At 32.9% G+C, this 18,227-nt stretch overlaps 2 protein-coding genes across 2 annotated transcripts; one reads left to right on the top strand and one right to left on the bottom strand.

Moving 5' to 3' along the window:
* Positions 1-4,918: 4,918 nt before the first annotated feature.
* On the top strand, positions 4,919-13,924 carry LOC143914418 (uncharacterized). Its single transcript, XM_077434634.1, has 4 exons — positions 4,919-5,268; positions 11,588-12,071; positions 13,382-13,451; positions 13,541-13,924. Exons 1-4 carry the CDS (start codon positions 5,187-5,189, stop codon positions 13,547-13,549), a joined length of 645 nt encoding a protein of 214 aa, XP_077290760.1. The 5' UTR covers positions 4,919-5,186; the 3' UTR covers positions 13,550-13,924.
* A 35-nt stretch (positions 13,925-13,959) lies between these two features.
* Cisd2 (CDGSH iron sulfur domain 2) lies at positions 13,960-17,675 on the bottom strand. The gene is made up of 3 exons (XM_077434657.1): positions 16,506-17,675; positions 14,626-14,837; positions 13,960-14,503 (listed from the first exon to the last, which is right to left on the bottom strand). The coding sequence occupies exons 1-3, from the start codon at positions 16,600-16,602 to the stop codon at positions 14,414-14,416; spliced, it is 399 nt and encodes a 132-aa protein (XP_077290783.1). The 5' UTR covers positions 16,603-17,675; the 3' UTR covers positions 13,960-14,413.
* Between the last annotated feature and the right edge of the window lie 552 nt (positions 17,676-18,227).

Below are 18,227 nucleotides of genomic sequence, written 5' to 3'. Positions count from 1 at the left end.
TGTTTAGTCTATCGATAGCTGTTGATAACTGATATGTTGTGAGTTTTGTAGTCATGGAAACTCAATCGATGAAGCAAATGGAATGGTAGACAAAAAATGGCATGAAATGTAATTGTATTACATATTCTAAAGATTTCGTCTGATTCCCAATAAAGTCTTCAGAAATCAATAAATCGATTGGATTATATTGAAGCTAAATCTAATTTAGTATTTCATAGCTAAACGATCAACTTAACAACATAGAAGAACAATAGTTTCTAAAATTTCATTTATCCATTTAAATTATATGTATATCTTCCAGTTGTAATATATTTTGACTGGATGGAATACATTCCATCTAACCTTGTACCAAATAGCATTATAGTTGAAGTGTATTTTCAGTTGTAATATATTTTGACTTGTTGGAATATATTCAGTCTAATCTACGTAAGCTAATTCATATGGAGAATTATATTCCGACTGCACAAAATATATTACAACTGAAAATATACTTCAACTATAAGTTAGATGAAGAGGTTAGGTTTTTGTAAAAACGTCACTCGACTAGTAAATTGAGTTGGATAGTCATATTTTTGTTTCGATCAAATGCTTAGAATTATCGTAATACTGTATGCATTACCTTTATCCGTAACACCTAGCAAATATAAACGCACTATTGAATTCTGAAGCATTCGTAAAAACATCAGAGCCGTCAAAACTGAACTGTTATATTACAACTGGCGCACATTGTTGAAAGTGTATTTGCGCTTGTAGAGATATAATTTACTAGTTGAATCGTATTCGAATATGAGTGACCTAAAACGTCAGTTGGAATATATTGCAACTGAAAATACACTTCGACTTAAACATATATATTAATTCAATATGTAATTATTTATATTTTTGTTTGAGATTTAATCTGCTACACTAAATTTTAAGCTAAAATTATTGCATATCAATGGATTTGTTCTAATCCTGGAAATTTATAATGATAATTGCATTGCTTAAGAGGGCTGGACACCAGCGCCCTGTCCATACAAACGTATTACACTTCTCCCTTCCTCAATTATGGCACTAGAGAAATTATTTTTTAATATGCTATGGATATCCACCATTGACATGCATCTGTGGTTTTATTTTTTTTGATTAGTTATTTTTTATAGGAACTAGGAGCCGCCAAACATCTATAAAATCGCCTCTTTTTTACACCCACGTAAAGAGTCCAGCGTGCTTAGTCCAGAGTCCATTTGCATAGAAAATATCTTTCTCATACCGATGATGAAATTTTTTTTTAAATTGGTCCAGTTTTAGAGGAGAAAATAGAAGAATACGAAACCTCGATTTTGTCGATTTGAAATACGTATTATCTGGTCGAAGCGCAACTGTCGCATTCACTCAATATATATATATTGATATATATTGTCGCATTCACTCAATATATATCGAAGAAAGGAACGGCAATAAAATTAAGGTTTCGAGTGTACAGCCCTCTTAATAACACACTTTATTTGACCTGATTTTATAATATATGTACAATATTTGAATGTTTTTGTATATTATTTGGCTTTAAAAACGTATTTTAATATACTTATTATAGTACTGAATATATGTACATACATATATGCTAATATGTATTTACCAAAAATTTTGAAATATGTACATATGTAACAAATTATACATACTAATTGTCATTTGATATGAAAAGCCATTTACTTATCACCTCACAAGCATTACTTAACAATGTATTGTTTGGAAATCTGTTTATTTTTGGAAATTAAAATGTCCGATTTGGATATCTAGTATTGTCTTCTTTGTTTTTGTTTTTGTACGAGTTGAATGATTATGTATTAATTAATTAAATTTATGCACTTTGTCCAGTCTTCATAAAAATACATTGTGTGTACATATTAATAGTATATCTTGTATCTATGAGGATATTTCCATGTCACAGAGTCAATGAGATAAACATGTATGGTACATATGTATCTTCAGTTTAAATTTCGTCACCCTTGACTTCCTTTAATTGTCACATTTCTCATTAACTACGAATAAATCAAAACAAGTGTGGATACTTTGTTTTGTTTACAGATAGCCGTAGTAGGCATATGTCAATCTAAATAAGATATTGAATTATTTTTTCACTACCGATTCACATGCATTTTCCAAAATGGAGATGTTCCGCTATATAACTTGTTTACACACAGGCCAGTGATACGATTTTTTTTATAGATGGACATATCTTTAAAGCTGTAACAATGTCAACATAATGAGTATAATAATAATAGTTGTTTATTTCTTATGCAGAACTATACGATTACAAAAACCAAACTTGAAATGTTCAAGGCTGTGTTTCACAATTTTTCGTGAATATTTCTACAGTTCTAAATTTAAAATTCTTATTAGGATTGTAAATAGGTTTTTGAGCTCTTTTTCCTATTATGCTGTAGATTAACATTAGAATAATATAATACTATGATTACTAATCAAATTAAATTAAATTGTAAAATAGAAAATGATCAGTAGATCAGTAGCTATTAAAATAGATATAAGATGTATTTTGAACATAATTTCGTAATAATAAAAAGCATTTTGAAATTATATTTTGAATCAAAATATTTCAGTGTTGAATCAAAATATAAAATACAGAACTGTTTCTACATTATGGCATGGTTCGTTTTTGCTTAATGATAAATATGCGACGAGGCTATGTACATGTACATATGTATACACTTAGATCGTTGATACAAAATTACGTATCAGTTCTATCCAGTAACCACTTTATATTATACAACATCAATTATCTTAGCTCCTTTTCAGCATTTTATTTTCTAATGATGAAGGTGTAAATTTAGTCTATAATTACAACAATTGAATTCCCGAAGTCACTAAGAAGCTACACACTCAGAATTATTGTAGTTCACTCGACTTTTCTGGGTTACAAACATCGTTTTATTTGGATTTACAAAAAAGAAAATAGAACTGTCCTTTCTTGGACGACAGAAATTGAGGTCACACTGAATTTCATTCCAATAACATTTTGATATATTTTTTTAAATTTATTTACACCAGAAATGCCTAACAGGTAACCCCAATGTGCCTTCCTGACCAGAAACATTCTACATTTGATATAAATATCATTAGTACTGTTGCGTGGACGTGAAGAGGGGGCTTCCAGAATCGGAGAAAGACGCAGGAGGGTTGTAGAAGGTGTTTATTCGTGTGCTCTCGTCGGCGCTCCAGGTCGGAATGGTTTCCAGACCGAGAGCGCCCCATATTTATACCCGTTGGGCACAACACACATACATACATACACATGTTAACTATTGGTCGATGAGTGGGGCGATCCCATTGGCCGTTACATACGGCTTATTCATTCGGCGAGGACATTTTGTCGCGAACGAAAGATAAGGTGATTAGCGCTCGTAAGCCATCGGTCCACGATCGCCACCCACCTAATCTCTACGTTACAGTACTATACAAAGTACATAAATACATATTAATTGATATCCACAGAGACATCTGTGGTCAAATTTTTAAATTACAGCATTTTTAAACAATTCAGCGAGATTCAGTAAATACACGTCAATTAACATCCACAGAGACATTTATGGTCGAATTTATAAATTTGTAGTATTTTATAAAATTCAGCGAAATACGAAATCTAGGGGGGGGGGTAGGCGTCTTTAGTTTCCTCGTGCCCCACCTGTTTTTACAATCACAAGCCGCTCCTGTGTATTACTAATTTCAGACCATATCTAAAAATTATAAAATCTTCCTAAATGAATGATATTTCAGGAATATAAATTTTAATAAGTGCGCTTATAAGATGAAATTCGCCATCGAGAGATAAAAATATTCTGAGGTACGTTTTGATTTCTGTTTTATGCTTAGTTGGAATTCATTATCCAGCAGCATAGCTCGGTCGTTAAGCTTCTGCTTAGCGTCGAGAGGCGCCGGGTTCGATTCCTGGGTCCGGGCCTCGAATGAAAATGAAATTTTCAGAGTATGCTGTTGGTCAGAGACCTGGATTTGTGACTCCAGGTTGATCGTTTCCTATCAGAGTTTGCCAATTTTCTCTGATTTCATTGTTGAAACGGTTCCCGGAAAATAATTGGCTAAAAATCCTCTCCTACCTACTATGTCACCACTATTTGAAATATGATTGATGTACAATAAAATTTATGTACAATTCATAGATGTCTCGTTAATTTGCGAGTTTTTCAGTGTCTCGTAATTCAACGACTTGTAATAAAAATGCTGCATTTGTAATTGTAATTGGCCAGGAAGACGCATTGGGATTTTCCTGGTATATATGTAAAAATAAAATAAAATATTAATAGAAATTGATGTAAAATGATTAAGTTTTTTTTCTTCAAAAATACGGTAGTTACGCCACTGGTTTTTATGGCAAAAAATAACAGAATTTATGTATTTCGCTATACCTGTAAATATGTAAATTCTGAATATGCATAGTTGAAGGTGAACGTACAGAGCGAGATCGCTTCCGTGCGTCTGGGTTATCATCACGCACCTACTATAATACTTTAGAGACGAAACTGAATCGAGATATATATGTATTTTCGGTTCGGTGATTACTAGTCAAATGTGAACCGGTCACAGGACAACCGGTCGCCCTAGATCGGTCACACGTGATCACCCGTCACACTAAAACTGGTCACGAGAAAACTGGTCACTGTGGCCAGTTTTTTCGTGACTAATTTTCGGGTGTGACCAGTTTACTCGTGACCAGTTTTAGGGTGTGACCAGTTTTAGTGTGACGGGTGATCACGTGTGACCAATCTAGAGCGACCAGTTGTCCTGTGACTGGTTCACATATGACTAGTAGTCCGTTTACCGTATTTTCGAATCGAAAATTAAAAATATTGAGAGCCACTGGGTGTTCGACAACGAGATCGAAGAACATTAAATTGACGGTGGTATTTAAAGGCAGGCGACAGTGGAGTTTTGGGTGCGATCGAGTGGACGGAAACCGGTAGAGTTGGCCGAGGAAGGGAAACCAGATTTCTGCATCAGCTCACTTCTCAGTTCTCACTCATCGGTGAAGTGGTCGCGACGTCTCACACACACACACAACTCTTCCATATCCAGTTTGCTTTCGAAAGTCAACTGATCCCACTCCTGTATCACTGGGCACCTTTTCATTTTGTTTTGTTTTGCATCTATGTTCTAAAACAAAGCAAAAAAACATGCACTTCTCTACGATGACATCGAAGACTAGGTCTGATTTGTTGACCTTTAAAGTTTTTTTAGTGGTTCTGCTATACGCAGGTGAGATAAAGCCCTGTTACTTACATATGTACCTAACCTTTTATGTTTAGCTTTTTTTTTTATCATATCTTGTATACTGGTACGATACGCGTGGTCTTTATTTGCGATAAGATATATATTTTTATATACATATATATATATATAGAAAAATGATAAATGAACGGCCAAGTATTTTTATCTCGTTTCTTGCTGTATAACAAGGTACACCAACAAATATTCAGTAGATATACTAAATGGGTTTATATTTATTACTGTAACTATTTAAATGATGTCAATTATTCCTAAAAACTCTTTCTGTCCTTTAAAACAAATTAAACTAATTTATGTTTTCTTTTTGAGTTACATATCTATGCATATTATACACATATTTAAATTTATTTTATATAATAATACAGTTATCAATGTAAATTTACTAAATATAATTTTTTATTAAATAAAATATATTAAGCTGAAAATTAAAATTGAGAAAAATTTGAATTGCAATCAAAATTTAAAGTACGCTTTACGACTACTCTTCTAAAATGAAAAAGGTCTAATTTGAAATGAAAAACCTATGTGTGCAATTAATTTAAAAATATAATATAGGTTTTTCATTCCAAATTGACCGTTTTTCATTTCAAATTGATTATTTTTCAATATCAACCTTTTTCATTTTAAATTGACTCTTTTTTTTACGTTTACGTTTCACTTACGATTAAAATTCAGGAAAAAGTTTCCGATCGTTTTCATACTTTGCCATATTGCTCATTTTGGTCATCAATATAAGTAAATAGATCCTCCGTCATTACGATGGTGCAAAAATATCGTGTAAGACGCGTTTTAAATCTGCCCGGCGAGATAGTCGTTGACGTTTATCCACCGTTTGCTTATTAGTTTTAAACATAGATGGCGGTAGTAAAATAAAATTATTGATATTTTTATTCAAAATAATAATTTTTCAATGTCAACCTTTTTCATTTCAAATTGACATTGAAAAGGGGTAAATTTTAAATGAAAAAGGGTCAATTTTAAATGAAAAAGGGTCAATTTGGAATGAATAACCTGTAAAAGCAACTTTATATACGTTAATATCATTTTATTAGGTAAGAATTTATAAGTAATTGAATTAAGTACAATTTTATTCCATACTAACATAATATTTTTTGCTTACAAATATTCATACAAAACTAAATTTAGAATAGGAAAAATATACTGCAAGATTAAACTTTATAGATATATGTAAATGTAAATTACCTTAGACTTAATAACAAAAAATCTTCATGCGAAAATACAGTACTATAGAAAATACTAACGTCATTGGTCTGTGGATTGACAACTTTGATTTTGAAGTAAAAAATTAGAACTCCTATAATATTACTAAGAACTGTGTGCTCTTTGTGGTGCTCCTGTGCACTTTGTTTTGTTTCAAGTTAGCCAAGTTTCAATTTTGCCATATGAAAATACCAGATCAAACTATTCGTTCATACCGCTGGCATTTGATTTCAATGATTGTATGTGTATTTTTCCCATCCAAGTTCACAAGGCCGAGGGACCGTGAACCACAAGATAAAAGCCCCTGCTATATATAAAAAAAAGTGTTTTATAGAAACGAATTAAAATAATCATGCATCTTAGCTTGAACATTGAATTAAACATTGATTTGTAGGTACGGTGATTCAGAAATGAATCATTGAAAGATATCACTCACACTAGTTTTTAAATAATGTTTCTTTTTCATAATTTATTCTCATACAGACACGTATGGCAAGTAACGGAATTTGTGCAGTGAATCAGAATTTAGAATGTATCGTTGTATGTAATTACATACATCGTAAAATACACCAGTGTGTGTATGCTAAATGTGTTCTGCACCGAGGTTAGCACATGTAATCATGTATACCTGTAAAAAAATTGAATTGCGCAACTTCGGTTAAAAATAATGACATTGTATTTGAAACGAATAGGCTGTGTATCTCAACTGAATATGTACATGTATAAAAATATATCTCAGGTTCAATATTTAACAAAAGCAATTTAAAATTACTGTTACAAATGCTGTTTCAATTTATTTTATTTTATTTTAATCTTTAATTTATACGTTCATTGAAACGGCTCCTATAAAAATGGTATCTTCTTTCCTATCTCTCTTGCTAATCTAATGTCAAGTTATTCAACGTCTCGAGTTTCGCCTATTTGATCATAAAATGCTGCAAAAATTTCTCCATATATGTTTGATTTTTAAATGCTTTTTATTATTACGAAATTATGTTCACAATACATCTTATATCTATTTTAATAGCTACTGATCTACTGATCATTTTCTATTTTACAATTTAATTTAATTTGGTTAGTAATCATAGTATTATATCATTCTAATGTTAATGTACAGCATGATAGGAAAAATAGCTCAAAAACCTATTTACATTTCTTATAAATGCTCATAATACATCTAATACATAATATTAATTAAAGACTCTCTAAAGTCGATGACCTAAAGCAGATTGTGTTTAGGTAATCTGTGTGTTATACCTGAAGGGTATAGACATTTTGTTGTAATCACCGAGACTCTTCACAAGTGTGTTAGTATGGTTATTAGTGATTATGTCATAGAATCTACTGGTTAGTTTGTTAGTAATGTCTGTAACAAACAGAATATTATATATGGCATGCAGTTTTTTCAAGTTAGTATATATGGGTTGTATTATAAATTATTTTTAGGGAATTATTTTGTATTACTTGCAGCTTGGAAAGGTTAGTATTCGAGGCGTTATTCCATACAGGTGAAGCATAGGTTAATAATGGTTATATGATCGCGCGATATAATTTTATTTTATTTTGACTTGATAAAGAACTATGGCGATTAAATATTGGATATATTGAGGATATACCCCGCATCGCCTTGCATTTCGCTCCCTCTCCATATATGTCACTGTGGATGTTTGTATGAGTTCGCATTGTATTTTATTTTATTTTTTAATTTATACCATGAAGGCGTATCAGGTAACCCCAATGCGCCTTCCTGGCCAGAAACATTGTATATTTGATACAAGTATTATAAAAAGTAAATACATATCAATTAACACCCACAGAGACATCGAAAGACAGATTCATCGAAATTCGAGATTGCTGAAAACTCGAGATTTGTGAGAAAATGGGTAAGGTTGCCAATTTGTTGGAACCGTTTCAATCAAACTCTGATAGGAAATGATCGACCTGGAGTTACAAATCCAATGTCTGGCCAGCAGAAACCAGTGGGATTTGAACCCGTGGCCACTCTGTTCAAAGCATTATATGCTAACCATTAGTCTATTCTGCTGGTTATAAATATATGTACATATTGTTTTTTGACTTGTTTTCCTACTGGTCAACCTGGCGGTCAATCATCATTGGCAGTGTGTCTGCGGGTGAGACGAAATTGAAACCATGGGTCCCGAATAGGGTCCCTATTGTAACAATAACGCTTCTCATGTCATAGACCTTTAATGATGCATGTCCGTCTTATTGGATTACGGTACGGACGCACTTGCATGGTGTACACACACAGCTGACCCGAAGGTTCAACGACAAAACAAATTAAATAAAGGAGCACTCACTATGAATTTCAATACACAGGGTGAGGCGGAAACGTTTATCTTCAAAAAGGACGCTTAAATTGAAAAGTAAAGAGACATTATAACAAAAACTTTACTTCATAGCATAATGCTATAGTACATATGTAGTTTTGTTTTATTTAGCTGATGAATATTCAATTTTTAATATCAAGAAGTTCATTTACAAGATGCTAATTGTCTAATCATTTCCACCCCACTCTGTATACGAATGTTAAGGCGCGATCACACAGCGAGGGATGCCGTATGCTATACGCGGGATATTTTTTTTTAGATAGTTTTAAACATACAAAAAAACGCGTATACGGCGTCAAATACGCGGTATCGTGCGGTATATACATCGGACCGTCTATTCATTGGAGCGGTCTCGTTGAAATTCTATAGAATTGTTTATACTAACGGTGATATATAACAATTCGACCCTTCGGACGGAGCTTGACAGTGATCGATAACGGTTTTTACTACTAATACTTGAGGATAGATAAAATAACGAAACTCAGCTTAAATAAATAGTCATCTCTAAATTGACATGTTAAAATTTTAGTTTTTTTTATATACATGTTAAAAGAAAATGTTGCTGTTAACACACAAATGCGGGTTTGAAAAATCAAAAATGTTGAAGAGGATGTATGGAAGTTTTTATAAAATACAAAAAAAAATCATGATTTCAACAAAAATATTTGTCAATTAGCATTTGATTTTTTTAATAAATATTTGAACTACCAATATTAGTAAATATTTTTTTAGTAATGAAAAAAAAGGGGGGGCAGGTCAAAAAAATTAAACACCGCTCTGGTTCTTTTTTATTTAGCACTACACCACTGCTTGTAAGACCTTTGTTTTTATATCGATGTTAGTTTTTTTCTTATCAAACTCTTATCACAAGGTATGCTTGAGTTGGATTCAAATATGTTTGGCCTTTGAAACACACGTCTATTTATATCACACATAATACATAATAAAATAGGTCAAAATCCAAGATATTGTTAATTATAATGTGGTATATATGTATGTACATATGTATATAAGAAGGCGTTAATTGAAACATTGTTGAGTATTTTGATCGATTAGTGAACTTTGAAACGTTGATTTGTACAAAATAATATTTATGAAAAACTTTTAAGATGTCAATATTATCAAAATCAGCAGAAACGCTCTCGACATGCACTTTTTCATTTTAAATTTACACATTTGTCGAAGTGTGACTCACATATTCAATGGGAATATATTGCTCATTGGCCGTAATCAAATTGACAAATGGAATTGATCTATTTATCGGAGCAATTCCATACTTTATTACGGCTATGCTATGGGGTCAACTATGTACATTATTTTTACAACTATGTAAATTACCTCTGCAAGAGATGATATACATTCATTTTTGATGTGTCTACAATTAAACAGTACTGCAATATATATGTACACCTGTATAGTATACTGACATGTATAATAGACACGGCCCTAGTATGTACATATGTATATATACTTTCCTTGTGTCCTCTTTTGGTCAATCGAACAATTCTCTTATCTATGTTTTGTACATTACACCAGCTATATGACCAGCTCATTGTCATTTAAATCTTTTCATTCACACTGCTATGCTAGCTATTCTAGTCGTACCTCTCAATCATGTGTTTCGTATTCATAACAACGAGTGCATTGGACTGCATGCAACATTTTAGCGTTTAATGCCCTAGTTTCGCATCATTACTTGTGAGACACAATGGCCGAAAACTTACATTCTGGCAAAGCAGCTTTTGTTATACTTAAAGGCACCATTCATTCGCCTAAATGTAACCCAACCCAAGTTGATTCGACCCTCTGGAGAAAGTCTGAAATGGCAGTCAGTAATAAAATATTTAGGATTAACGTTCGATGAAAGAATGAGATGGGCACCTCACATTGAGGCCGCGAAATGCAAGGCGATGCGGGGTATATCCTTAATATACCCAATATTTAATCGCCATAGTTCTTTATCAACTCAAAATAAAATAAAATTATATCTATGCTTAATTATTAACCTATGCTTCACCTATATGGAATAACACCTCGAATACTAACCTTTCCAAGCTCCAAGTAATACAAAATAAATCCCTAAAAATAATTTATAATACACCCATATATACTAACTTGAAAAAACTGCATGCCATATATAAAATTCCGTTTGTTACATACATTACTAACAAACTAACCAGTAGATTCTATGACAGAATCACTAATAACCATACTAACACACTTGTGAAGAGTCTCGGTGATTACAACAAAATGTCTATACCCTTCAGGTATAACACACAGATTACCTTAACACAATCTGCTTTAGATCATCGACTTTAGAGAGTCTTTAATTAATATTATGTATTAGATGTATTATGAGCATTTATAAGGATTCTAAATAGGTTTTTGAGCTCTTTTTTCTATTATGCTGTAGATTAACATTAGAATAATATAATGCTATGATTACTAACCAAACTAAATTAAATTGTAAAATAGAAAATGATCAGTAGATCAGTAGCTATTAAAATAGATATAAGATGTATTGTGAACATAATTTCGTAAAAATAAAAAGCATTTAAAAATCAAAAAAATCAAATTGATTCGATTTTTGATCTCTTGACCTAAATTAGTAGTACATAATTTTAGTTTTATATATATAAGTGAACCAGTTTTAGTTTCCATCTATCCCTGTTCAGCTGTATGTAACAGTTAACATAGAGTATATTTTTTTGTTTCAGAATATGTAAAATGTATAGACGACAACCCAGACGGGTTCCCAGAACAACCACCACTGATTTTCCCCGAAGACAACACCAAATACAGGATCATACCAAACAATGAATCGATTATAAGCACTCTGACACATTCTAACAAGCGCTCCAATCAAACTGAAATATACGACATGTTACATGCGCACTATGTCGACGAGCTGATGAAAAATAATAGAAGCAATCCGAGTGAAAACAAACAAGAGTTGAGCCCTCCGGCTTCGTCAAATACTGAGACGCCATTGAATGTCGTGCCATTACAAATCAATCTGAAACTACAGAGCGAGTTGTTGCAGGACGACGGAGCAAACGTCTCTAAAGATTCCCTCGACATGCACAAATTTGAAAAGTTACGTAGTCACACCGGCTTGTGGGCGATCGTTGTTTTGTCCATCACAATATTAATCTCAGGGATGGCTTACTTTGGAACCATCTTGTGGAGGAAAATACTAGTGTATGTATTATATATTTAATATTGCTATTCTGTGTTTCTGTCTATCTGTGTAAGATAAAGCTCGCTGTACTATAATAGTCGATTCGATTTGACATATGTAGAAATGTACATCACAGCTAAAATGCGAATATGGTAGCCAACAAAACGTACGAATATTTATTTATTTTTACATATATACCAGGAAGGCCTTACAGGTAAATCCCAATGCGCCTTCCTGGCCAATAACAATTACAAATGCAGCATTTTTATTACAAGTCGTTGAATTACGAGACACTGACAAACTCGCAAATTAACGAGACATCTATGAATTGTACATCAATCATACTTCAAATAGTGGTGACATAGTAGGTAGGAAGGATTTTTAGCCAATTTTTTTCCGGGAACCGTTTCAACAATGAAATCAGAGAAAATTGTCAAACTCTGATAGGAAACGATCAACCTGGAGTCACAAATTCGGGTCTGACCAACAGCATACTCTGAAAAATTCATTTTCATTCGAGGCCCGGGCCCAGGGATCGAACCCGGCGCCTTCTCGACGCTAAGCAGAAGCTTAACGACCGATCTATACTGCTGGCTATAATATAATATGAATATAATAACAAAAGAAAATCTTCTATATATACTGTTTGCTATCAATGTTTCCTCTAGGCTAATAGACGGCGCTAAGTGTCCGAGCATTTACCACCATCTATTAAAAATTTATTTAATTAATTAATTTTTCTATTGGTGTTTTACATTGTTTATACATACATACATATCACGTCTTCAAGACACGTCTTCACTGGTCAACGAACCGAAAGAGACCGAGTCAAAATTGCATATTCCAAAAACGACATTAACTCCGGGAATACCTAATAGAACATGGTTTTCTTTTAATACGAGATTATATGTACAAATGTTTGCTTCATTTTTTTGATGGACTTGAACGTGTATCTGTCATCCACAGGTCCACAGTAATCAGTCATCACCTCTACCCCCTTACTCATTCCTTTTAACCAACTGGCTGATAAATTGGCAATTAGTTTGCTATTTTTTTGGCCTGGTCAAGTTGTTTTGAAGACTTGGATTCCAAATAATCAACGACGTCATTTTCTATTTAAATTATTAGATGAATAGCGTGCTAATTAAACCAATATACATACATATGTATGCATGTAAATATTTGGTTACGTAATACAATATTATGCAGTAGTTGTGTGCCTCATTCTTGAGGATCTTCATTATGAAGACGTTTTCTGTCTGATACGCTGCTTCCATTATACGTATATATATCTGATTTCGTATTAATCTAACCACATTTATTCCAATAGAATCAAGTATGGAACTCGACAAGTACTAATCAATGAAGAAGACCCACCGGATGATTTCAAACACTCTGATGTAAGTCAATAGGTTAATACGTATAATTGCATAAAATAAATACATATGTTTTTGTTAGTAAAAACCATTTTTTTTTTTGTTTATTATAGGATTTTTGATCTCAAAAAGCGAGAAGAAATTATGAAACAAAACTGTGATACTTCTTTATACTTCTTTAACTATATGAATTTAATGAATATCATTATTATTTATTACATGTTGTATCTATTTTTTTTTATGTATTTATTAGAAATAATATTATTTCTAAAATACAGAAATAAATTTGGAAAAATATATGCGCCCGTTTCAATTAGTGTTATGTAATAATAAATTATGCACAATGTAAAGTCGATGTTGACCTTTACATTTGAATGGACTTTGGATTTGGATTTCAATGTCAATGTGGCTTTTGCATGCAAACTATTTTTTTTATTCTTTTATTATACATATTATAAATGTGTAATCTTTGGAAATTTTTGGAATTAAATGATCAAAATGCGATGTTTTTTAATTTTATTTATTTTGAAAAAATATTCAAGCACCATTCGAAAGTTAAAAGAATTTAACATTCTAATAAAATTTAACTAATCCATATATGTATGTAACAGCTCATTATTATATGTATTATATATATATATAGAAATGAACAAAAATAGATTATATTTGATTTGGAATATATCAAACATATTGTAACTACAGTGCTCTATTGTTTTTTTTTTTTATAATAAAATTTATCATAATTTTCTTATATAAATTAAATTAAATTTTCACAATGACATATGTATGTATGTAAAATTCGAAGGAAGGCAAACTCGCGTGTGATAAAGTAACATAATATAAATGCGAATACTGTTGGATTTATTTGAGAGCACATTTAAAATATATATAATATTCAAAAATATAGTCTTAAAATAATATAGGAATTACGTGTAATAAATTTCAATATTTATTTCGTTTTTTTTTTTATAGAATCAGTATTAAATTTAAGATTTCTTGTGAGCTACAACAATAGGACCGGTGTTATCACCAGTATCTTTGTTATGCTTTCCATGGCTACCATCACAATACGGCCACTGCAAACAAAATGAAACATAATTTATTATTGCCGACTTATGTTAAACAAAAATACTGTGTGTTTATAAAATAAACCGGCGATAAACTCGGTTAATTACACATTTGTAAGAGTTAAACTTACATTTTTGCTTCTCCAACATCGGCAAAGAACGGCCTTCTCCGTTATGTCCTCAATATCGATGGTGTCTACTACTTTAGGAACATCCTTCCTGATGATTGGATTTATTTGTTGGGAAGGTGAATCTCTCGCTTTCGGGCAGAATGCTTTATAAGCCATATAATACAGACCAGCCGTAGCCGCCGCCGGTGGAATGAGAGACAACCAATCTCTGACTGGAATAAACAATAAAATCAATTGAATATATATCTAATATATAATTTCGAAAGAGACTTTGTATGTATGTAAGTTAGAATCCGTGACGTTATCGAAAAAAATAATCTTCTATGACGACGATATCGATTTCGATTCCGTTTTCAGTTCCAGATACAGATTCCTTTTTCAGTTCCGGTTCCAGATCCGGATTCCTGTTTCTGTATAAGCGGTTTATATTACAAATACCGAGCAAAGTCGGATAAAACCACTAGTATATAATAAAGATATTGCAAGCAAGAGTAGAAGTGAATAGTAAAATGTCGCAATAATGTAATGCAAATTGGAAATATTATGCATTTTAAATTGGAAAAACTGTTAATTAACAATTGATCGTTAACGAGACCGCATGAAATATTTGTAACTGAATGCAAGTGAAAGGAATTGCATACAAAAAGCAATTACAAAATACATCAATTCGAAAGTTTACATTGAATTCAATTTTTTTGCACAATAAATGTATGTGTAAAATGGGTCAACACTATGTAGGTAGACGGTGTGATAAAAGATATCTATTTTTAATAAAATATAACAAATAGAACGTCGAAAGTATTCGATATGCTTTAAAATCAAACAAAAAATGAGTCATTATACTGCTAAACTTTTTGCTTTTTTTATACAATACAGGTTTTACATTCCAAAAAGACCCTTTTTTATTTAAAAATGACGTTTTTTCATATCAAATCGACCCTTTTTTTCTTTTCAACCTATACAAGAGCAAATTGCTATGGCCAAGTTTTATGAATATGCTTTAATATTAACCCTTTGCCCGCGGCAATAAATATAGCGAACAAGCCCTGTAGGCAGCGGCACCTTTTTCGCGAATTTGGCAATCGATTTTTCGACCTTAAATACAGATTTTAATATTTACTCAAGTAACCAGATATGTTAATTAACACATAAAGTATTATTTTAAACAATAAAATACATAATATATCTCGTAGTTTTGGCTTAATTGTCAAATAATCATTCTTCATACAATTGAGACGTATCGTCGCCATTGTTCAACAGACGTGACGTCACATAAACGAGGTTTCAGTATGGTTCCACAAAAAACTAATTTTGACTGGTATATATTCATTTTAAGCAAATTGAATAGATGGCATTCAACTCTCAGTAGTATATTCAACCAATTTTGAACCTTAAAACAGTTGAAATAGGCGCATATAAGGCTCAAAATCCCGTGCAAAGTTCAGAAATTCTATGGAAGACAGCCGCGCTACAGACTTGTCGCCCAAAGCTTCCATAATGCAGGACATAAAAAAATGACTCGTGAGGATAGGGTTCATTATGAACGACTAATTTAATTAAAAGGGACAATTTTGACGACATCTAGGTGTAGTAGTATTGTTACAACTACAATGGATCCTAACTTGCTCGATTCATTATACAATCCTATCGATTTGAGCATACAAACAATACGATTTGAAATCGTGTATACAGAATTTGAGGATAGATAAAAAACCGGTCGTATAGCATAAAAAGTCGAGTAACGGTTTGAATTAGATATGGTGTATTGACATTGTGGTGATATAACGTGATGTCATTCTGGTTAGGTTATGTTAGCAGTTAGCAGTTAGTAGTTAGTAGTTAGGTAATATGTATATGGGGGAGAGAGAACGAGAACTGACACGAGAGACGGAACCATCCGCCTATGGAGTCTGGCACCGGCAGACCAGACAGGTAGTTGGGCAGAGAAACTTTCACCACGTGGGCCAGCGGCTGCATCTTGGCTGCTGCTCTCAATTCTCGGCTTCAAAACTTGGCTAAAACCCTTGGCGAACAGTCACGACGACTGCTACGACCGAACTGACTCAAGTGACGTAGCGGTGGACTGATTATTGCCGTTGCCAACAATGTCTGCTCGAACGCACGGCCATGCTCGGTGTACGTTTGTACTTTGCGCAATTTGCTACCGCAAATGTATTTTGGATTTTTGTACGATAATCAGGTGTCGTTCGCGGTTCAGTCTCTGCAAATATGAAAATATTTATATGTGTTTTATTCGCTGCCGCTGCTTTCACGTTATATGTATGTACCTACTAACCAAGCAGTAGTTATTATTGACTTGGATCAAAATAGCATATTAACGTTTATAAAACCCCTTCACAATCTTTATTAGAATACATCTATCGTTGATGGGAATAGTCCCATTTATTATATAAATTTTATAATTAAAAAGGGATAACTCTGCGATATTACAGAGTAGGGAAAACATGTTGTCCATGCGATAATCGTTGATCAATCGTATGATGGACTTTTCGGCTGCCAGATATTCCGTTATAGAGATTTTAGTGACTTTGTGACCAGTAATCAATCGAAATCGATTTCCTGTTTTGGACCAATTATCGACAGTTGACAGCTGTTTGTTTATATTACTCGCAAGATGGGCAAGCATCGGTAAAAATTGCACAAAACATTCAAAAACACACAATAAACGACATGGGATACATTTTTATAAGTAAATTGATCCGATTGTATTCCGTGCGATGTAGCGTATTTATAGAGACGTACCGCGTAAAATTGACAACAGTTATTTATTCGTAAGGGCCCCTCTATTATTATTACATCTCTCTGGCTTTAGGCCCAGTAATCACCGAACTTTAGCACGGTAAACGGACTACTAGTCATATGTGAACCAGTCACAGGACAAACGGTCGCTCTAGATCGGTCACTCGTGATCACCCGTCACTCTAAAACTGGTCACGAGAAAACTGGTCACACCCAAAAATTAAAAATTGGTTGAATTGGGCGAAAATTAAAAATTAAAAATTGGGCTTGGTGCATCCGCTCTAAAATCGCCAGATTATCAGAACGGCAGCTTTAAAAGTAATTCTCGTTTTCTCGAATGATAGATTGCACATCAGATGACGAGTAAACTTTCGATGTGCACAGATGCAATTATTAAAATTGAGTTGGATCTTTCTGGTGAGTTTAATAAGGCAAGATTCGGAACTTATCGAATCTTGCCTTATTAAACTCGCCTGAAAGATCCAACTCAATTTTAATAATTGCATCTGTGCACATCGAAAGGTTACCCGTCATCTGATGTGCAATCTATCATTCGAGAAGATGAGAATTGCATTTAAAGGTCTGTTCATACCTAGTCAGCACGTACCGACTTCAGCAGGTATCCGACCGTACGAAAAGTATTCTTTGGTACATTTTGTATGGGTATATTCATACCAACCGTCACGTTAACGCCACGGCAGGCTTACAGCAGTACCCGACATTTCCTGCAACAACATCCGTCAACGTATCGTATCCGTTTTTTTGGCCATCGTGGAAATATACACGCGAATTACGTGCCATGAGTCTGCCGCTTTGCTGTTTTGGACCAATTATCGATAGTG

Source organism: Arctopsyche grandis, chromosome 1, assembly GCF_051622035.1.
Source record: "Arctopsyche grandis isolate Sample6627 chromosome 1, ASM5162203v2, whole genome shotgun sequence".
Taxonomy (NCBI): domain Eukaryota; kingdom Metazoa; phylum Arthropoda; class Insecta; order Trichoptera; family Hydropsychidae; genus Arctopsyche; species Arctopsyche grandis.
This window is presented reverse-complemented; position numbering and strand designations above follow the sequence as displayed.